Source organism: Lepidochelys olivacea (assembly GCF_965140295.1).
Source record: "Lepidochelys olivacea isolate rLepOli2 genome assembly, chromosome: 4".
NCBI classification, from domain to species: Eukaryota; Metazoa; Chordata; order Testudines; family Cheloniidae; genus Lepidochelys; species Lepidochelys olivacea.
This window is the reverse complement of record NC_140414.1, coordinates 69,966,723-69,989,837: the sequence shown is the minus strand read 5'-3', so window position 1 is coordinate 69,989,837 and position 23,115 is coordinate 69,966,723. Positions and strand designations below refer to the sequence as shown.

Below are 23,115 nucleotides of genomic sequence, written 5' to 3'. Positions count from 1 at the left end.
TTAAAGAATTCTGATATCCTGAGAAACTTAGTTATAGGAGTCTGATATAACCAGCCTATTAAATGCTTATTATGAGAAGCTAGGTTCCAGCACCTTCAGTAAAATTAGTGAAAAAGCTGACAATGAACATTCCTTATACTAAGGGGTTCGTGTTACAATTTATTGCCTTATAATGTTCTAGTTAAGAAAATATTTATTGCAGAACACATACTGATTTCTTTCCTGATAATCACTTCTCTTTGACGAACATTAACAAATTTGGATTTAAGAATTTCCAATGTATAATCCAGGAATGACAGAGATGAGGTTAATATAGTATAGATATTTAACCAATCCAAGTTTATAACTCATAAATATGGTTCCTCAATGGATAATTTGTCAAATTATGAGCTATACTACATTTTGATATACTGCAGTTCATCACGTCACTGATTCTGAAACCAATTCACATGCCCAGTAAGATCAGAGTTATGATTTTTCAGATGTAACAATGATGCAACATGATATACAGTATACGAAGAGTACAAACCTTTTGACATGTGGGAAAATGAATAATTAGAAACTGAGACACAAGACTTCAGCTGACTAGTGGCTGCTCTCATCTCTAACAGACATTCTGCTGCTTCAAGTACATAGTCTTTAACTGCCAGTTTTATTTGCTGGTACTTATTTATCCTGTACTTTTTTTTTTTAAAAGCACAAAACTTCATTTATTTTTTGCACTTGGGCTTGTGATCTGCTTTTGTCCTTATTAACCTGTGCAACAGAAGCAAATTAAGATAGGCAATTACATAGGCAATTTTCAGAGGGGATGAGCACCTGCAGCTCAGATCAACTTCACCTGTATTTGCAAGAATAGTAGAACCTCAGAGTTATGAACACCTCAGGAATGGCAGTTGTTCATGACTCCGAATAAAACGCTATGGCTGTTTTCAAAAGTTTACAACTGAACATTGACTTAATACAGCTTTGAAACTTGACTATGCAGAAGAAAACTGCTGCTTTTAATCATCTTAATTTATATGAAACAAGCCCAGAAATTTTCCTTATCTTGTCAAAAAAAATTTTTTTTTTAATTTTCCCTTGATTTTTTTTTAGTAGTTTACATTTAATACAGTACTGTACTGTATTGGCTCCCCCATCTCTGTGGCTGCCTGATCACATACTTCCAGTTCCAAATGAGATGTGTGGTTGGCCAGTCCGTTCGTAACTCTGATATTCGTATCTCTGAGGTTCTACTGTAAACTTAGGCCCGATGTTTCTACAACTTATTAACCATCCAGAGTCAGCCTCTAAGACAGTATACTAGACTAGGTGGACTTCCCATGTAGTCCCATTTCTACATTCTGAATACTGAAATATATATGTACACTAGTCACTGTGTGGGAAAGATGTGAAAATATCTAATCCACTGTGCAGTCTTATAAACCTGACTGCTTAGGAGCACTTACCACCACTGGATTGGCCATCTATGATATTATAAGACTGGCTGGAAGCACCGCTTATTATTAAGGTAGCCCAACACTTCCCATTATAAGACTGTTTTTAGTTGCTTATATCTTTGCCAAACTTTTAACCATTTTGCCTGAAATGCGACATCTGTCTCAGACTGAATTTTTTTGGAAATTCAGTCAAAAAAGTTCAGCCATTTCCAAGAAAGAGGCTAGGGAAAAATACATTGTTTTGCCCATGTTAAAAAATTCTGATGACTTTGTACTTAGAAAGCTCTTACATCTCCAATGCTCTGAATCAGGAATGTGAAACTTGGCAAGGGATGGCCTTTATGTCAGAGATGTGCCCATTGTTGTCCTTGTAAAAACCCACCCGCATTTAGCCAAGTTATAAACCTTTGTAAAATCACGTCATAAGCTTTTCAAAAAAAATTGCAGTTTGCATATGTTCAGTAGAGACCTGGATTTTCGCAACTAAAATTCCAAGATTCCATCCTCACTGAGAATGCTTCAGACTCCCACAGCTCCTAATGTTGACCAGACTGCACATGTGCCACCATGACAGAGCACATGAGCATGCTCCAGCCCAGGGCTACAGGGGCAAAGCCAAACCTTCCCTGTTAATTGCTGCACCAGGCCAGGGTTAGAGCTAGACACCAGAACTGAGTGCAAGGAGACAATCTACCATGGGCTTTCAATAACCCCCTGCTGTCTCCCAGGAATGTAGAGGAGGAAACCAATCACTAGCTAAATCCAAGACTTATTTCATTGGCCTTAAGAGAGAGACTATTTCAAAGTGAATATAAGAGATGGATAAGAATAAGTGGATGGGACCATCCAATCTGGATGCATTGTTCAGTTTTTGGTGGTAAATAAGAGATGTTAAATACACAAAAATATCCACAGCAAGCCCCAATGCATATTTCATTGAGATGAGCAAATATCAACCAACAGCGATAGCTACACTGTGCAGCAGAAAACAACAGTGGACTTTCCTGAACTTTTTTAATGTTCAGGTAATAGCTAATCCATGTGATCACATGATTATACTGCAATTCTTGTCCTCTCCTCTCCATCTCATACATCACTCATGTATTACATACATCTTGTTTCCAGAAAAGTGAATGTATGAATAGCCATTTCTCCTCTAGCATTAAAAAGAAAGGTTTTCATTTCCTCTGCACAGTTTTGTGTTTAAATCTGATTAATATATGTGCTAATCAATAGTCTTAAAAGAATGTACAAAATTAGAATAGGAAATAAAAATTCTCAATTGACACAACGCTGACGAAAAGACTCTTTTCATCTCCTGACTCAATAGCTCACTCTCATTCCTGTAAAAATAACCCATAATACCCCATATTAGGATTATCAAATCCACGCTCCGGTGGACCAAAAGAATGAGGTGAGTCAGATGCAGAGCTGAGGACCTCACAACACTCTGCCAGTAGCCCCACCAGTTTATACCATGCACCTCATATGACTGCAATGGCTACACAATCACACAAGGAGAAAACAATTGAGCTAATCTGCCAGTGAAACATGCCCTTCATTACAACATTGTATTTCAAAGCAATAACTTTTATCCACTATTGTGCACACAACTCCAGTGTATCCTGCAATTCATGAGTTAGTCATCATGCATGAACAATAGTGTATAAATATAATGGTTATTTCATACCCCAGTTTTCAGAGGAAGATAGGAATGGGCTTTTTGAACTTAGTTAATAAAGTGTTAACATTCCATAGTTAAACAAAAAACAAGACAGGGAAAAGATAAGGTTCTCAAAGTGACATTTAAATCACTCACATTGTACATGCTGTATATATTTACATAAACTATGTTTAACAGTAGATGTGTAACTAATTTCCAAAATACAATATGGAGGCAGCATGGATAAATGAGCATTATATGAGAACCTTAACATTTGCATCCCTTGACTTTTTGTTTAAATACATAATCTTAACACTGAATTATTATTATTGTATTATTATTAATATTGGTTTGCATTTCCTTGACTTTTAAAAAGAAAACAAGACACATAAAAGGCCCATGGATTCTAGAATTTAAGTGACCTGAACCAGACTTTGTAGTACACACCTAATTTTGATTAGTTCTAGGGATTAATTTTCATAACTCACTGATGTATCCAGTGTAGTTGTAGCAGTGTGAGCCCCAGAATATTAAAGAGACCCAATTTCTGTTGGTGAAAGAGAGAGAACAACGTTTTGAGCCACACAGCGCTCTTCTTCAGAAATGTAAAACCTGCACAACACTTTCAAAAGGTGAGCCTGCAAGATGGAATTCATAACTCTGATAGACACTAAAAATCATGGACTGAATAGACACACTGAATTTATGACTTATTGCCACATTCTGTAACCTGCTACCCCCCTTGTTTTTTGTTCTATGACTGCAGAGGTGCTACTGGGCCACCCTACCTGCAATGGTCCCTTAGAGTATGTGCTAACTACTTATGCTGAACAATCTGTTCCACCTTGCATTTAACTGTAACACTTGGCGTATAGCTACACTGCAAAGAAAAACTGCAGTTGGCCCGTGACAGCTGACTCGGGCTCCTGGGTCTTAGACTGTGGGGCTATTTCACTGCAGTATACAACTACCGGGCTCAGGCTGCAGCCAGAGCTTTGCGACTGTCCCCACCTCACAGGTCCTAGAGCCAGGGCTCCAGCCTAAACCCAGAAGTCTACACTGCAATTAAAAGGCCCCTTAGCCAGAGTCAGCTGGCATACTGCAGGTGTCTAATTGCTGTGTAGACATCCAAACTTGAAGAAGAGCTCTGTGTAGCTCAAAAGCTTGTCTCTCTCACCAACAGAAGTTGGTCCAATAAAAAATATTACATCACCCTCTCTAATAACTCACTGTGGCAGAAGTGATAAATTTGAAGCTTTGTGTTTTCTATTAATTTCGGTATTAAGACATTTTTCTGCAGCAGTGGGCTAACAGAGCAACAATACATCTGGAAAAGAAGTAACTATAATGGTAGGAACTAAGGGTATATATCTACACTGTTTTAAAACCAGCAGCAGCAAGTTGGAGCCCAAGTCCAAATGTCTACAGTTACCTTTAGCACCATAGCGTGAGCCTGAGGCTGTAGATCTGGACTCTGAGACTTGCTGCCTCGGCTTTTAAAATGCAGTACAGACATACCCTAATTTAAATTCTTACACACAGAGCTAAATCCTGTGAATCGATGAGACACTTGCACTCTGCCACTTGCAAATTGTTTGTGCAGGTCAAGCTGGGAAAGAGTACCCTAGGATGTCACAAAGGGGATAGGGCTTCTTTAATATGACATAAAATTTTGGCATATGCTAACAGGGCCTGCTCAGCAGTGATTTTTCAAATCAGAACATTTTCATATTTATTTTACTCTCAGATCCTGTCGCCTACCAATAAAAATTATGTGCATTTTTTTTATAATACCAAGAAAAAAATGTGTATCTTGAAACTTTGAAGTTCTTCCCCCCACCAATAGCTCATTAACCAGTTTTGAGATTTTCCCTCCTGTTTTCCAGTGAAATCACCTCTGAGCTGAGAACAATCATGGAAAGTTTCAACCCAAAGAAGAAATGTTCATGTTATGAACATGTGACAAAGACTTAAGCTTACATCAAGGCTTTCATTTTAACTAATGCTTTTGTTAATACAAAATATATATATAACCTTGCACTAGGATTATCTCACGATATATGATTCTTCTAATTTTACATGCATATTGTGATCTTGTTAGAATCTGATTTATCAAGGTATCATTTGAGGGTTTAATTTCTCACTCCTATTTTCAATTTTAAAAATTATCTAGAATATATTCCTTACAGTGAAATTCTTAATCCATGTGATTACATTAATTTGAAATAACAATATTAGATTATGAGAGGCACAATTTATAAAAATTTTGATCTGTAGAATAACAAGTTCATGCTTTTTTTCCCCGCCACCCACAAGTAATGACTGCATTTTCTTTAGACTCTTACTCTATTTCTACAGCATATTTAGAGCCTTGAAAGAACATTCTTAGAGGGAGAAGTGGGAGGAACAAGGAGACTAATGAAGATGAAAACTGAGTGAACACCAGCACCAAACACAACGTTATCATTTTCAATTCAATTTGTAATCTTACAAACATCCTCAATCAGGCCTGGTAGAACTTATTTAAGAGGGAGAAGTAGCTTAGTCTCCATGATATTTCAATCTTTTCATTAGTATCAAACTCTTTAGCGCACCATGAACAGCCAAGAGTTTGGTAATGTGAACTCCTTTATAAGGAGAATGAAACAAGACCATTAAATTAATTACACTCAAGCTTAACAGCATGAACCAATATAGTTTTCAATAGGAGGTTCCACACTATGTCTGCTACATACTTTACGGAAGTCTATACAACTTTTTGTGAGGCATTTCTAGATGAAATGCTTAGAAAAGCAGAAATTAAAAGTCACTGCATCTTACCTACATTGAATGTATGAATAAAATATTTCCATATAAAGTTCCTCCCATCACATCTTTCCAGGACTTTTCATCTCTAAATGGGTCTCATACACAGTACACCACTTCTGTGTACTGTATATTCTACTATATTACATACACATGTATGTCTATACACGTTCACACTATCTGTAAAAACCTTTCTAAATTACTGAAGAGACTGAAAATTGTACTGCATAAACTGATAAAGCTGTGTGTATTAAGTAACAGCATTAACTGTTAGAAAATGAATTAAAGTTTCCAAGGTTTTTCTTTTATAAGAACAGTCTACCAACTCACATTTTTTGACACCCGAGACTCAGACTCGTAAGAGTTGCTGTTCTCACAAACAACAAAGAGTGGTTGCCGATGGGATTACAGCATGGCAAAAGTGTAGCTGACTCATGGGATCAATTATAAAGCACCAGTACTTATAGCTTTTGTTCACTCTAAATTATTCTGAATTTTCACCAATGGTTTTACATTTTTAAGCAATTAGTGGGATGACCATATTAGACATATAACCAAACTAGTTACTAACGCATCCTCTCATGCTAGAAAGCTATCACATTCTAGCACCACACACTACCGATCAAGCTTACCCCCACAATCTCCTAAAATATAGGTCACTCAGTATACACCTGATGTATGCTTTTGAAAAGTTATGAAATACACAAGTGAAAAGTTGAAATAGAATGCTTATAAGCCGCAACCAAGACAACTGTCTTAACATTTTTTCATTTAAAATAAAAAACAATTTAAAAGAATCAAGTGATTTATGTCTTTTCTAAAAAGTATGACATACAACCATTTAATAAAAATTTTAATATTGTCACAGGTGCAACTTTTTTTCCCCCTGAATACCACCATTAAAACTACCATCATTAAAGCAGATCAGCAATAAAAGAAGCAGCTCCAATTTAAAAGCAGTTAACTGTGACAGGTTATTGATAGAACAAACAGAATTTGCGATACTTACTGAATGTTTCTCCTGCTGGCCCATAACTCCATGGTTAGCTGGGATCGCTAGTGGTTTCATAATGAAGAAACATATGCTGAACTGAATTTACACATCATGTACCAATTTTTCATGGATGGAAAGTCACCCTCTATAGCATTAAATTACAAAAAGAAGGGGGAGAGGAACCAAGCTGGAGCTTAAAGTGTCACTACCACTAAGCTCAAAAAACCTCTCACACTTGTAATACAGAAAAGCAATCCAAACAACAGCGTTCGTCTCCATTTTTGTAACACTGAAAGTCTAAGCATGTCAGGATGTAGGGAGTCTGATGAAGCCCTAAACATCCAGCATTCTTCCAAGTGAACAAGATCATTCCCTGAGACTGAAGAATGGGAGGAAAAGAAAAAGGAGGAAAAAAAAAAAAGCTAAAATGGCTGACTGCACAGAGACTCCCTCAAAAAGGCTTAATACAGTATTATATTAGTCAGGTTGTTAGAACCAGCCTCCAGCATTCAGTCAAGCATGGTTAATAAACCTGTTTCATTTACAATCACACACACACCCCTACACAGCACACCCCCAAAAATCAGGACAGAGCATGTGCATAGGGACCTCCTCCCTGGCTGCTAATGAAGCTGACAGAGTGGTGACCAGTGATCTCTGTTCCACTCAACTAACCAAGTTTGCACAATTAATCTTAGCAGCATGACATTGATGGACATTTAATTTCATGATGTCTGACCCTCAGACTCAAGGCAAGCATGTCTACTACCGAGAGTCAGTAACAGAAATACAACACAGTTACACACACAAAAACCTAGAGAATCACGAGTCTGAATGTAATATGCCAATATAATTACGTTATTGTGCTTACTTTGGAAGACCATGGCTGCAGGCAGTTGGCATAGCAACGCACAAGGAAAGCCATTTCCTGGGTAGAAAGAATGCTTCCTTTTCTAAATAAAAAATTCCTCTTAGGATACAAACGGCATTGCTGCTTCCTCCAGAAAGCAAAGACACTGTAGTCTGTCTCTTAACCTGCACAGACAGGCACTCTCAATGCAGTTCCAGTGATGTAAGTCGATTTCTCTCTCTCTCTCCCTCCCTTTCCCTCTATACACGGAAATTTCGACTCAAATGGAAGACACATTCCTTGCGGCTCACCCCCTCAAATACTTAAACCATTTCACTCATTAAGGTAGAAATGGACAAGTCAGATAAAGTAACAAGCTCTTGCCTGTATTATATCAGCTTCTGTAGGTCAAGCAAGTCCCAGAGGGAAGGAATCCACTGAGTGCTCGCTCCAAAAGAGTGTAACTGAAGACAGGGAGGGAATAAGGAGCAAGACTTACTTCAACACAAGCTCTAGACTAAATAGGATTTTTCACCCAGGTGAAGATAAAGAAATGTGTTAGACAACACCTTCTCCTTCACTCACCCAAACGTAAAATTGCTGCAAAGCTGTAAAACATCTCTGTCAAGTATTTATAAACAGCACACTTGACAAGCATTCATGGATTTTGAACCGTTTAAACACTACTCCAACTCCAAATGTCTTTGGACTGGTATAGGTAAGATTCTGAATTTTCACAAATACCAACAACCATATTTTTGAAAACAGATTATACTTCTATATGGAGATTGAGTAATTTCCATTAAAACAATGGAGTGAACAATCCAGGAGATATAAAAAGACTAACTTTGACAGTTTCAGTCATGTACATGGTGCATGAAAATTACATTTTAAAATGGAGCAATTTACCCAGACACTCCCATAGAAAACACATTACTTCCAGTTTTATATCTGCAGCATCATGCTACAGACAAGCTATAATGCAACAGGGAAAATACTCAAGCAATAAAATAAATGTCATCTGTGTACAACACAAATTTTTGGAGGGTCACAAACTGATGACAGTGGAGACCGAGCCATTGCCAACAAACAGAACCTGCTACTCGGCCATTAAGCTGTCATGTTGCTAGAATTTGATCTATGCTACATATTTACAGTAGATTCCTTAAATCAGAGACCACCATTGAGGAACTAAACAAGAACTTTTTTGCTGCTGCTATTGTAAAAAATATATATAAATATGCAGTCTATGAAGCTAAAAGCTATTAAACATGCATAAACACACATGAAAGATGAATCCTGAAAAATATTAACATGTACTCTACAGCTGTCTCCACCAAAATAACTCACCCTATGTTAATTCGTCTAACTTGCTACATAGTGATAATTTTCTGTACTGACGCTGATTGTTGGCAAATTAGGCTAGACATTTAGTAAAAATTAAGTTTAATAGAGAAGGATTCTGAGGCAACTAAGAGCCACAGTCTATTTTTAGAACATTATTTTAGGGAAAAATTTATTTAATATCAGGCCGTTTTTAAAGGGAATATATTTACCTTTATGGGCCCATTTAATACAGCACACATCTCCTTGATTTTCTAATACATGCTAAAAGCAATTCTTTTAAAGCTGAATTATGTAAGTTCTTCTTGATACAACTCTATTTTATAAACAAATTTCTGCAAAGGGAAAAAGTGTGGGTATTTATAGTAATTTGTAAATGACCTTAACATTCTTCAATAATTGACTAAGAATTTTAAAATGTTAAATTTAAGTTTCATTCTTGCAAATGCCGAGCACGGGCAGTTGTAAATGAAGTTCTGCCCACTGATACTGTAAATTATCCAATTCATGAAACTTATAAAAAGTAAAACAAGATTATGAAGTAAAGCAAAAATATTACTTCTCGTCAAAGTAATTAAAAAATGCTTTTAGTTTGGCTTGGTGGCCTTGTGGTTAGTGCCAAGCACTAACGTGAGTTTGGTGTTTCAACTCCTGGCTAGTAGGTGATGGGAGTTCTGCCAAGGCAAAACATTTCATGCCTAGGTGAGGAAACAGTGCACCAATCACCGCAGCTTGTTATATATTAAACTGTACACATACATGGTACTTTATTATTTGACTCAGCAGCAAAACTGATGGTCCTCAAAGGGAGTCCAGCCTAGCCATCTGTGGTAAAACCCTTGAGAGAAACAGGAAAATATGAACGGAACAAAAAAGTTAGAAGGGTGGGAGAAAGGCAGGGAATTCTCAGACAACCATACCACCCCCCTCCATCTTAATTACTGAAAATTACCTGGTTACCAACAGCAAATCTCCTCTCTCACATGAGAAAATAAAGCACTGACTTTATAGAAGGATGGGAAACATAACAACCTAGCCAAACTGACACTTAGTTGCTGAAGCAGTTTCAGTAGCTAACACTTTTATGAATCGCAAACCCAATAAGACTGTCTCTTAAATTTGACAAAGCCTGTGCCACCGCCCTTGCTGTAACTTAAACTAATAAAACAGTTGTTTACTGTTTCATGTGCAGGGCTTTTAACTATCTTTGGCAGTTACTTTGTTGCTTAACATGTATAAAAACATAAGATATCAAGCCTCTTGTTTCTTTCTCTCCCTCCCCCAACCCCATCTCCTGAATATCAAAGCATCTTCATATGGAGTAATTTTATCTACAATTGTTTTTAACAAAGTAATTAAAATCCCGTTACACTTTACATAAAATGAGTAAGGCAGAAATCTGACCAACATTTTATAAGTTTTAAATCCTATTTCAAATATAATTGGAATTCATTTAAGGACCTCTAAAAAGTTCAGATACCCTGGAAAGTATCCTATCTTAGATAATTATGAACAGTTAAGTAAAATGCAACTTTGCTTTAATAACAATATTCAAATTATGGCTAAAGATGAAAGGGAGCGAAAAGCAATATTCAAGCCAAGTTTAGCTCTTAGCGTTTTAGTTGGTCATAAGGTAGTTATGAGTCTTAGTCATCCAACCCAAGTTTTCCATAAGGAGGACTAGAGTTTTACAGTCCTCCTAGAAAAATTGTGTTTTGCAGAGAAATTTGAAAGAGATGAGTGAAAAGAATGGCAAACGAGGCCAGGGACAATATGCAATGAGGGTATGGGTGGAAAGAAAAGGAGACTTGTTAGCTAGGAGCATACATTAGCAACACACTAAATTTTCTGAATCTAGAAACAGAATAACCCTTTAACAAGATACCAGGTTTTATCCTTTTCACCCATTCTGAAAACCTGCAGAACACCAGAAGCAACAGCAGTACATCATCTTAAATGAATGCATGGGAACATTTCCTCTTTAATACAGTGAAAGGCAAAGGACAAGTCTAAAAACTAATGTTTTAAAAAACTCAGTGTTGTTGGACACAAATTTCCTCGTGCACACAGGAATGTCAAACTACTTCTATATCATTTTTCTCTCTCCCTCCTAGCCCTCCCCAATAATTTGTCTCCTGGGATATGGCTGATAGGTGTAAAAAGAGCGGGGGGGGGGGAGAAATTTGCTCTGAATGCTGCAATAAGGAATAAGTTTAAAGGCCTCATATACCACACAAGTAGAGCCCTGCAAATCTGCAGCTATCCGCTTTATAGCTGCAGATATTCATATCCATGGACCATGTTTGCAGATTGTGGAGGGATGTGGATCCAAATTTTATATCTAGGAGCCCTGCAAATCAGCAGCTATTCGCTTTATATCTGCGGACCATATTTGCAGATCACAGATAGGCTGTGGATACACATTTTGTATCCTTGTAGGGCTCTACACACAGCGCCTTTTCCTCTAACATGCTGCAGTGGATTTAGAATTCACAAACACCTGTGGGACTACTTCAAATTTACCCACAACTTTTCTCTAAACACTCAGAAAACTTCACTGAAAAAACAGTTACCTACCTTTTGTAACTGTTGTTCTTTAAGATGTGTTACTCATGTCCAATCCCAGTAGGTGTGTGTGCACTGCATGCACAGTGGCCAGAAGGTTTTTCCCCTAGTGGTACCCGTCAGGTCAGCTGGGGAGCCCCCTGGAGTCACGCCTTCATGGTGGTGTATATATGTCCCTGCTTATCTTCTGTCTCTTCTGCTCCTTCTTAGCAGATACTCCAACAGAAGGGAGGCAGGTGGGTCTTGGAATGGACATGAGCAACGCACCTCAAAGAACCTCAGTTATGAAAGGTAGGTTACCTTCTGAGATCCTCTATGATGGCACCCATGGCGAGGAAGCGAAATTCCAGGAGGAATTCCCTGGCCTGACTGGAGTCTAGGAGAGCTCCGGGGAACTTTATTCTTTGAGTGGGAGTTGTGGTTGACACTGTCAAGTTCCAAATAAGGCTGAGCCTGTGGAACATTGTCCGCACCAGGCTCATGTGGGCCTCCACTTGGGCCTGGGAGCGGCCCTTGATTAGCCAGTCATCTAGGTATGGAAATACTTGCCTTTGCTGCTTCCGCAGGAAGGCTGCCACAACTGCCATGCACTTAGTGAACACCCGAGGGGCTGCCGAGAGGCCTAAGGGGAGGACAGTAAACTGATAGTGGGTGTTGTTGACCACGAAACCTAGGAACCATCCGTGGGATGGGATTATGGACACATGAAAGTACGTGTCTGTCAAGTCGAGGGTGGCGTACCAGTCCCCCGGATCCAGGGAAGGAATAATGGAAGCCAGGGAGACCATGCGGAACTTCAACTTCTTTGCGAGTCTGTTTAGGTTTCGCCGGTATAAAATAGGCCTGAGCCCACCCTTGGCCTTTGAGATTAGGAAATACTGGGAGAAGAACTCCAGAGGGACCACCTCTACTGCCCTGAGTTATCGGAGCGTTTGCTCCTCCTGAACTAGAAGCTGTTCATGAGAAGGGTCCCTGAAGAGGGAAAAGAAGGGTGGGTGGGAAGGCAGGAGGAAATAGAATTGAAGAGAATACCACAATTCTACCATGCTCAAGACACACTGGTCTGAAGTATTTGAGCCCAGGCATGGTAGAAATGGGATAGATGATTCACAAAGGGAGGGGAAGGATCCAGGAACTGAACTGGTGCATCGCCCCAGGTGCATGTTCAAAAGTTTGGTTTGGAGGCTGAGGGCTGCTTTGCTGTGCCTTGGTCCTGATTAGAGAAGGACAGAGGGCCTCCGCCTATTACTCCAGCACTGCTTCCTGCTGTAGTCCTGCCTAGGAGGAGCTGAGTAGAAGTGAGCGGTGGGTTGTGGCTTAAAAGGCTCTCTTTGGGGGGGCTGGCATATGAAGCCCCAGGGGACTTCAGGGTTGCCTGCAAGTCTTTCAGGCTGTGGAGCCTAGTGTCTGTTTGCTCCGAGAAAAGCCCTGAACAGTCAAAAGGCAAGTCCTGGATAGTGTGTTGGACTTTGAGTGGGAGTCCCAACACTTAAAGCCTTTAGCTCCATCTCTGGAGCTATCACAGTTGCCATCATCCAGATTGCTGAGTCCACCGAGTCCAGGGAGACACATAAGGAGATCCTCACAATGACTCTGCCCTCCTCCAGGACAGCCGCAAAGTCCAAGCAGGAGTCCGCCAGAAGTTCCTGAAACTTGGACAGCATGTTCAAGCAATTATAGCTATAGCTGCTAAGGACTGCCTGCTGGTTAGCAACATTAAGCCGGAGTCCCCTGGTAAAATACACCTTCCTACCAAAGAGATCCAGCTTCTTCGCCTTTTTGGATGTAGGAATCGGACCCAGTTGTCCCTCCCTTTCTTTCTAGTTGACCGCCTCCACTACCAGAGTACCCAGCTGAGGATGAGTAAGCAGGTGCTTGTACCCCTTATAGGGCACAGAGTATTTCCTCTCTACCTCTTTAGCCATGGGGTGGGAAGAGAGAAGGGTGTTTGCCACAACACCTTAGGGGTGTTATGGATAGTCTTCATGAGGGGCAAAGCCACCCTCAAAGGACCTTCAGGGACCAGAGTGTCATATCGGTCTCCTCTGAGACTTCCTCCACCTGCATGCTTAAGTTTTGAGCCACCCTCCTGAGCAACTCTTGGTGTGCCCTATTGTCCATGGAAGTGCCCACCACTACTTTATCCAGGGAAGATGTGGAAGATGCCCCCAGAGGCACCAGGTCTTCCTGCCACTGGTTCTCAGGGATCCCCTTATGCTGAGCGGTCCTGGTTCCTGGGCCTATCTCGGTACCGGCCCCGGGTCCCACAGCAGACTCCCTGCCGACCAGCGTACCCATCTCCTGCCCTAGCAGAGGATCCCGGGCTACCGATGTTGATGATGGAGGGATCCATGCCTCCGAAACCCCCAACAAGGATCTGGACCCTGGCCCTTGGGCATGGTGGTATGCCCACGGGGTTCAGAAGGGCCATTGAGCTGGTGCCTGCCACTGTGGAGGCCAGGACATCATGGGTAGTGGCTGCCCTTCCTCCTGCCTCGGGCGGTGCCAGGAGCAGTGCCAGCTTCACCCAGAGGCGTACGACTCCACCACAGAGTCCGACAAGGCCTACCAGTCCAACCTCAGCAACCAAAGCGGTGTGTAGCGAAACGGTGCTGAGGAGCGGTGCCAAGGTGAGGGCGAGCAGTGTCTCATCATCGTCAGCTTGCCCCTAGAGGGCATGGTGCCTCTTTGCAGTGCTGGTGCCATTGCAGGTGCGGGGGACTGCACAGTCACTGCTATGAGGTCCCTAGCCTCCTTAAAGGCATCCAGTACAGGTGGAAGATTTATGTCCTCCTCCCGACGCTCCCACACCAGGGAGTCCACTAGAACCGGACTCGACGGACCTCCCGGTGAGGCCGGAGTCAACGGTGCCAGCTGAGTCAGAACAGGGGAAAAGTCCACTAGGGGATCGTTTGCTGTTAGCAAGAGAGCGCTGTTCCAACAACAGTCACTGGCGATAAGAAGGAACTGAAGAGGCAGCGGGTAGACAAGAACCTAAATGCACCGCCATGAAGGTGCCATGAGGGGCTCCACAGCTGACCTGACGGATATCGCTAGGGGAGAAACCTTCCGGCAACTGTGCATGCGGCGCACACACTCCTACTTGGAATCGACATGAGCAATCACTCAAAGAAGAACAAACAGAATCACAGAACTGGAAGGAACCTCTTGAGGTCATCTACAGTCCCCTACACTCAAGGCAGGACTAATTATCTATTATTCCTGACAGGTGTTTGTCTAACCCGCTCTTAAACAAATTACTTATCAAATTCACCACATAGAGTTTTTCTTGTTAAAATGTTATTACTTCAGCCAAAACGTAAAGGATTAAACATGATAAATATCACCAGTTCACCTTTTAAAACAAACAGACAGGCAGTGGCATTGTTAAATTAATGAAGCTCATTGCAACCAATTAATATCCTGGCAACACCAAAGCTACAGTTACTGCATTGTAATGTCTGCTATTTTGATAACCCATTTACTAATGTTACAGAACATTTGAACAAATGCCCTTCTGTTGAGCTATTACTGCAGATGAATCTATAATCCGGAACTTTAATATAAATGACAAGGCCAGAGTACAGTCAGACTGGTGCCTCAGCTGGGCTTGATGCATTGTGGTCTGCCAATCTTCCCTTTGATTACAGACCGATTTGTCACCTTGTGTACTCAGCTCTCAGTTTTTAGTAAAGAAAACATTCTTACCTTTGTATGTCATATGCCTCAAAACATCAGCACGGTGCCAAACGTACGAAAAGTATTCTACAACCATCATCAAGTCTTCATTTCTGACAGCTGACAATTGCTTTGGAACAGAAATATGAGGCAACTGTGGAACTTCTTGTGGCACTCTTGTAATGAGTGTGTCCCCCCCATTTTCAGGATTTATAATTTAGCTGGAAAAACCTACTTTAGATAAAACCTTGCCACAAAGACTCAGCATGCAAAAACACTTGTACTTTATTTTTAATTATGCTTTATTCAAAATGTGTTTTTGCACTAGTGACATTTTTTCCATTCACTGTTTTGCACTCCTGTAACTCATATATCATGGTTCCACTGTCTAAATTTTTATTTTAAAAGATTATCTAAAACATATGCCATTAATATTTGATATATAGTCGATGCCATTCAGTCATTTATTTAAAAATTTCATCTATTCTGATTTTAATTTTACAGTCGGCTTCCATAAAAGTAAAATTTTACCATCTACATAAATCTAGATGGAGTTTAATGCATATTAACAACATTATTCGTTTAAAAGGAAATATAGAACTGTTTTTATGATTACTGTTAAACACTAAAAAAATTAATAATAATTTTAGATTTATGTATCTGGCCATAAAGACACGATTAGAGTTTTAAAAATAATTTTCTCTTCAATCATTACCTTATAATAACCCCTCTGAAAAAGAAACTGTTTCTTCGCAATATTTTTTCTTCCACCATACAAGCAGATTGCTTCTCTATACTAGCACTTTTTTTTTTTTTTTAAAATATCAGTAGTCCTTTAGCCCTAGGGTTAGTCCATCTTAAGGGAATTCTAATATAATGGCTAACTTTAGAGGAGCAGGCTCTGGGCACCTATTACGAAATCTGTCCTTGGCTAGTTCATTCTGAAGTGGAGGGCTATTTTCTGGATGTCAGTAATTACTGTGCAGGAAGAGCTTTGTTGCTTTAACTGTCTCCTTTCCATATCCAAACAGATAATTGGAGTCTCATTGAGTCTGGATGGCTATGAGGTCACCCCATTATTTAGCAGGTTCTCTCAGCTTGGTAGGTGGAAAGTAGCTACAAGAGTGTATCAATCAGATTGGAAAACAAGGATCTCAATGACAAAATAAAAACACTAGAATTACTGTGCCTTCTCCTGCTTTCTAACTGCGAAAAAAGTACAGGGTGTGGAGGGGGGAGGGGAGGGAAGGCATACGTGACCCTCTGAGGCCAAGATTAATAGAGGACATTATAAATTCGTGTGTCTTGAAAAGAATGTGGCATTCCTCTTTGGGCAGAAGGATAAGTGAGAAGGCTCAGTAATAGAGACCCAAATCTCCATGTTGTTAGCTTGAAAGAGGATGGGATAGAACACCCACTCCACTGGGTCCTCATCTGGTCTTCTGTCTACCTGCTATGGAACTGAGTTCTCCAGAGATGTGGAAGTGCCCAAATGAATTTTAGCTTCTTCTCTACCCCATGCATAAGAATTGTCTTGTTGAGAGTGGATGGCTGTGTACCTCCTTGCTTGTTCATGTACACCACAGCTGTTCTGTTGACTGTTGTCACGAGGATACAGTGGTAGGATATTTTTGAGGACCAGGTGGATTGCCCTGAACTCTAGCCAATTTATGCTCTTCACTGCTCCCTTAGACCAGAGTATGTGTGTTAATCACTGGGCACCCTAGGCTCATCACCCAGACAAGGTGGCTTCCTTTATTACTGTGAGCCTGATGGTTCTGAGAAAGTTCAGACTTGAACCTTTCCATTTGAGACTACAAAGACAGAGAGGAAATGACCTTGTGGGCTACCAAAACCTTCTTTCAGAATTAGATGGAAAAAGGAGAGAGAGTTGTTCTCTCTGGTCTTCCTTCCTTCTCTCTTACCCTAAATTTTAGTAAATGGGACATTGTTTCTAACATTTGAGTATGCCTTGTTGGATTTTGGATAAGAAGAGACGTCTGTAACTGAAACTCTTATTACATACCCCAAATAACTCAGTGCTGTGTTTAAATGGAAGGGAGTAGTTACCCCACTTAAGTTAATACCAAGCTGTAATGCACTTTTGTGTCTTTAGAGGAACAAATTAATCTTATGATTTCCCTGAACTATCCAAGAGAGGGCTGGACATTGCAAAGCACACGGTTTTGGTACAATTCAGGACTGAGTGTGCGTTGGAATCACCTTGCTGGTCGTAGCCAAGTCTGATGGAAGCAAGAGTGGGGCTATAGACAGGCTGCTAGGGTGAGAGCTGCTGAAGCAGGGCTGTCCAGCACACGGACACTTCAGGGTGTGACCTAGATGCTCACAGACTGGTTATGAGCGTACCAGGCAGGGAGCTTCAGCAGCAAAACATTATAAAGGTACCCAGGGTTGCAGGGCAAATGGTGACAACCTTTCACTGGATTGCCCCCTCCAGTAACAAGGTCAATGGGTTCAAACATCAGTAACAAAATATAGTTACGTTACATTAACCATTTTAACTTATTTAAAAGAATACTAAAACACTTTGCAAAATCTATAATCTATCCATGAAAAAAAAATCAAGTAAAATCTTAGTCCTACCAAATATAGAAATTGTTACAGTCTAGTTTTAATGCTACGCCATTTTGTTTTCTGTTATTTATTGTCAGGTATGCTAACTTTAAGTATCTTTCATCTACTGTCATGGATATTTCCAGATCTTTCAAGACTCACTAGGTAACTTGGGGGAGGTGAAAAAACTAGTGAGATACAATAAAAATTAAAAATATAAATTGGCATTTTATCAAATTTTTAGCCAGTATACTCTAGTTTTCATATCTCAACTATGTTCATTGATATAGACAGCAAAATTGGTTGTGCTGGTTTTGTGCCAAGCAGCACTAAAATTGTACTGAATCTATCTGAAAGTTTAGACAGAAAAAAGACAATTTCTAGATGAATAAAAAAAAATTCTATGAATGTAAGTTCCTCAAATATACTACTACAATTAGTTACTATTGACAACTAAAATCCATATTTTATTCATTTTATGTGGTCATCTTAACCCTCTTCAGTGATATGGATTAAAATGAGTTTCAACAAATTCATGACAATTATTTTTAATTTTGTGGTAGTACAAGATACATATAGCCTTTTTAAAAGTTAGAAGTTATTAGTGCTCTGATACACATGGGTGAAGTTTACAAACTTCATACATGTCATACACTTGATCCACACTGATAACAAGTGCCTGCAATATATTTGTAGAAGTTTGATTTACAAATAAAGTTTTAAGCAATTGAATATGTGCTGACCATGCATATTGCAGTACTACATTTTCATCTTTGTTTTCAATCTCAGCATTTCTGTTTGTAACCATTTCTTTACACTACGGCAATTTCTTCATTGAAAGCTATATGTGGATTGAAGATTTTTTTCCCTCCTAAAGGGGACATTAAGTAAATTTTTTGAAAATACCTAAATCTTATTTACAAAACAGTCTTAGGCACTCAAAAATTTTACTTTACATCTTTATTCATGGATAAATAACTCAGATAGTTCAACTGATTTTTGTTCAGCACTTACACTAAATATGCACTTGTGGACGTGAATTTCTGCCCAAAATTTTACCAAGTTAAGACTGTTTGGAAACAAAGGTTTATAACGGAATGTGTATCCATGTTTAAAAGTAGATGTGATGTCACTCAACCAGAGGAAGCAACTCTCTGAGTTGCAGACATCCTAAGGATTTTAAAATTTGGTTAAAATACAATGCTAATTACATGTTTAAGCAGCTGTATTTCCTCTTTTGGAATCTTACAAACAAGTGTTTTTGAACACCTGTGATTCACCCTTAAATACCACTTTTAATCAAACACAGCTTCTAAATAAAAGAGATGCAACTATATCCCACTAAAATTAATCTGATTCCTATTCATGTTCTGTAACGACTCTCACTGTGCAATAGTACATCACAAATGATAAACTATCCTGCTATCAACAACCTTAAGGATCCATCCTGAATAAACCTTAGGCAACTTCTTTTATATTACTTCAAGTCAGACATGCTCTGGACGACCGACACCAAAGCAGCTGATTGTAAGGATTTCCTTATGTTTAATTTTTTATAAACTTTTAAAATAATTCCTTCAGAATAACAACAAGAAAGCCTGAAAAATACAAGGGAGCACATGAAATACAGGGCATATTTAGCCCAAATACATGGAATATCCTTGTGACCGTGCACTGTATTGGACAGGGCATTAGATTGGGAGCTGGAGTTCTAGGTTTTGATCCTGGCTCAGACACTAATCTATTACCTGACCTTGGGTTAGTCACACCACCTCTCTGTGCTTCTGTTTCACCTTCTACCTTGTGTGTGTCTTACCTGTTCAGACTGTGATTTCTTCAGGAACCATCTCACTATGTGTTTGCACAGCACCTAACAAAACAGGACCCCAATCATCGTTGCGCCCTTTAGGTATTGCCATTTAGGGCTAATACTAAGTAGGCAAAACAGAGTTAGAGAATACTGATTTTCCTCTGAAGTATTTGACAGTTGCAAGAACTGCAAAGTGCCACTGTTCTCAACCACTGTTAAAACTTTGAAACTTGGGAAGAGAAGTATCATATGCTGAGCTTGAGCCAAGATCTACACTTAAAGCTTAGGGCTGGGTCTTCACTATGGGGAGATCATTGCTGTTGCAATCGATGCAGCAGGGATTTGATTTAGCACGTCTAGTGAAGAGCCGCTAAATTGACAGCAGAGCACTCTACAGTCGACCCCAGTACTCCAGCTCTCCAAGAAGAGTAAGAGAAATTGACCAGAGAGCATCTCCCATCAATGCAGTGAAGACACCGAGGGTAAGTTGACCTAAGCTATGTCGACTTACCCAGGTAGCGAACACAAGCCCTTAGACACACAAAGACAGACATAGCTATGTCAGTCAGGGAGGGGTGTGGAAATAGGTAGGTTGACAAAATAATTCTTCCATTAACTTAGCCCTGGTCTACACTGGGTGGGTGGGGGGGAGGGAATCGATCTCAGTTATGCAACTTCAGCTATGTGAATAACGTAGCTGAAGTCGGCGTACTTATATCGACTTACCATGGTGTCTTCACCACGGTGAGTCAACTGCTGCCACTCCCCTGTTGACTCCACCTGAGCCTCTTGCGGTGCTGGAGTACAGGAGTCAATGGGAGAGCACTTGGGGGGGTCGATTTATCGCGCCTAGACTAGACGCGATAAATAGATCCCCGCCGGATCGATCGCTGCCTGCCGATCCGGCGGGTAGTGAAGACATACCCTTAGCTATTGTTGCTTGGGGAGTTGGATTAACTACAGCAATGGAAAACCGCTATGTCATGGCATGACAGCAACATAGCTGCAGCAATGCCCTCCCGCAGTGTGGATAATGTCCTAAATCTTGGTAGTAGGTGAAGGAGGAATAGGTTCTCTAATACACTGTTCTGAAATGTGATGGCTTGTGCATTTTTAATTGTATATTTTGTTAGTGATGCTCAGTTTAAATGCTTAATTAAAACAAATATTTTATAAGAGCTTTGAACTTTTCCGTTTTAAGTAAATTCTTTCTGTAAAATGGTAAGTTAAGAAGATTCAAAATAACTCAAAAGGATTGGCACCCTTGTTAAAAGTTTTTAAAGAGAGAGCAAGTATTAAAGGACCAGACATTTATTACCTTTCTATTTATCTAAATGGTGTTGACATCCTAACAAAGTCTGCAAATTTTAAAGAGCTGTGCAAGCAATATAAAAAAACCCAAGTCTATCCACACATAGACCACCCCCACATACCAACAGATATGTAAGGTATTAATTGCAAGGTATTAATTGTTTGATACTGTATAACCTTAACCTGAAGGTAGACATTCTATACTAACTGTTTAAAAACAACAAAAGAAAACATCGCAATTAAAACATTTTAATATTCCTTGCACCTAAAGATAAATAGCAGAAATTCTAGCTATTTTTTCATTGGGAATGATCAGCTTAGGAAACCAGAGTTATGCATGAGAACTTGATTTTTCTGTTGAAAAAGTGAGCATACATTTTAGTTTTAAAGATAAAGCTAGCATTTAATGCTACATCAATATCCCTATGTCAGCTAGACAAAATTATACATTGCAATAGTAAAAAAAAAAAATCCACCTCATAAGATGATGATAAAAACTCATCCTTATTGTGGTAAATCTACATTTTTCTTGAGAAAGTTTTTACATGTTTACAAACAGAGCATTGTCAATATTCACAAATTGAAAACAGAACCCAAACTGGCAGTATTATTACTGACACCTAAATTGCCTGAAACACTGTATGACATGATACACAGCACTCTACTTTGAATTTCCAAATGCAACCAAAAGATGCGTCCAATTATGACATCAGTACAAGCTCTCTTTCCAAGGGGAATGAAAGAACGGCAAATCCCAATGGATACACAAGTTCTGCAGCAGAGATGATGTAATATATAAAAATAGACATCCTCAGACAGAAGCTGAAACTTGGATAAACAGCACACTGCATACAATTCTGAACTGCTTTGCATTAATTTGCAATTGCATACTATTAACAGGAAGAAAGAACAATCTCTGTTCTAACACACACTCATTTCTGATTTACATTACCTGTTTAATTCATCACCTGCATATTCTATGGAATAAAATGATAATTTTTTACATCCTGATTAAAAAAGAGAAATACCTTAATATAGTAAAAAGACAGAAGTACATCCTGTTAACCAATTCTGAGGCTAACAGGCCATGATTTCCTGGAAACTGCAGCACACATGGAACGGTACTGTATGTATATATATATTCACCTATTGTTCCTTGGCATCTCCACAGAGGACCATTGTATTGCAATTTCTAGACAAAGCAGGTTAAAGCTGCTGTACTAGCCTCAGAAATCCTTTGCTTTCTGGGAGAATGGCAGCGCAATCCAGAATTTCCTCGTTTTTGTGAGTTTATGTCTCACTCTTAAAGATACACACTCACTTATACAGTACATACATACACTTCAGAAATGAGTACTTTTAATATTATCTATACACATTTAGCATTTGATTATTTATGTTAGAGTAAGTTGAATATATTTTATCTTGACAATCTCTGCAAATTTGGGGTGACATCACCATGAAATGTCATTAAAAAAGTTAGGAAAAAACAGAAGAATGTTTTAAAATTAGATTCTTTTTTTTTAAAAGAAATAAAATTACTCGGCATAAATATTCTTCCTGCTAGGTTCTACCGCATTATGGACCCACCCTCACTCCTTTGCCAATAGATTTAACCTTCAAATAAATTTAAATTTTTATGTTTCAGATGTTATATAGACATTTACACAAATATGTATTCATGTACAAAAGTGTGGGCATTACACCCCCTGAGAACAGTGTTAAAATTGTAAGCTATCACTTTTCCCCAGTGATTTTCCTGGTCCTGCTTGCATGCTAGGAGGCTCTGCACAGCCCTGGCAACTTATTTACTCATCTTCTGCAAATAAACTCAGTGAGAATGGAAGAACCACATATGAAATCAGCATTTTGGAATGAACACTCACCTGGTGTAAGGATTTTTAGTAAAAGAATCTATATTAAAATAAATAAATAAAATGCATTAGAAATTTGTTAAGATTGTGAGGAATATGAAATTGAAGCTGCTGAGGTCTGGGAGACTGACAGTGATTTTTTCATACTAAACTCATTTCTTGTGATTGATATAAAGTGCATGTGGGCTGACAAATCACGTTCTTA

General features: G+C 39.3%; 1 protein-coding gene across 12 annotated transcripts in view; it reads right to left on the bottom strand.

Moving 5' to 3' along the window:
• The window catches only part of RAPGEF2 (Rap guanine nucleotide exchange factor 2), a 305,030-nt gene that overhangs the window by 103,421 nt on the left and 178,494 nt on the right, over nucleotides 1–23,115 (bottom strand). Inside the window, exon 1 of one of the 12 annotated variants that reach the window (XM_084626376.1) lies at nucleotides 7,776–7,899. The exons of 8 other annotated variants lie outside the window; for them this stretch is intronic. In XM_084626376.1, the coding sequence (XP_084482502.1) occupies nucleotides 7,776–7,829 (54 nt within the window). In that variant the 5' untranslated portion in view covers nucleotides 7,830–7,899. Of the gene's footprint in view, nucleotides 1–6,919; nucleotides 7,078–7,775; nucleotides 7,900–23,115 lie in introns of those variants that run through there. 3 more of the 12 variants (XM_084626386.1, XM_084626377.1, XM_084626378.1) reach the window with 3 other exon arrangements.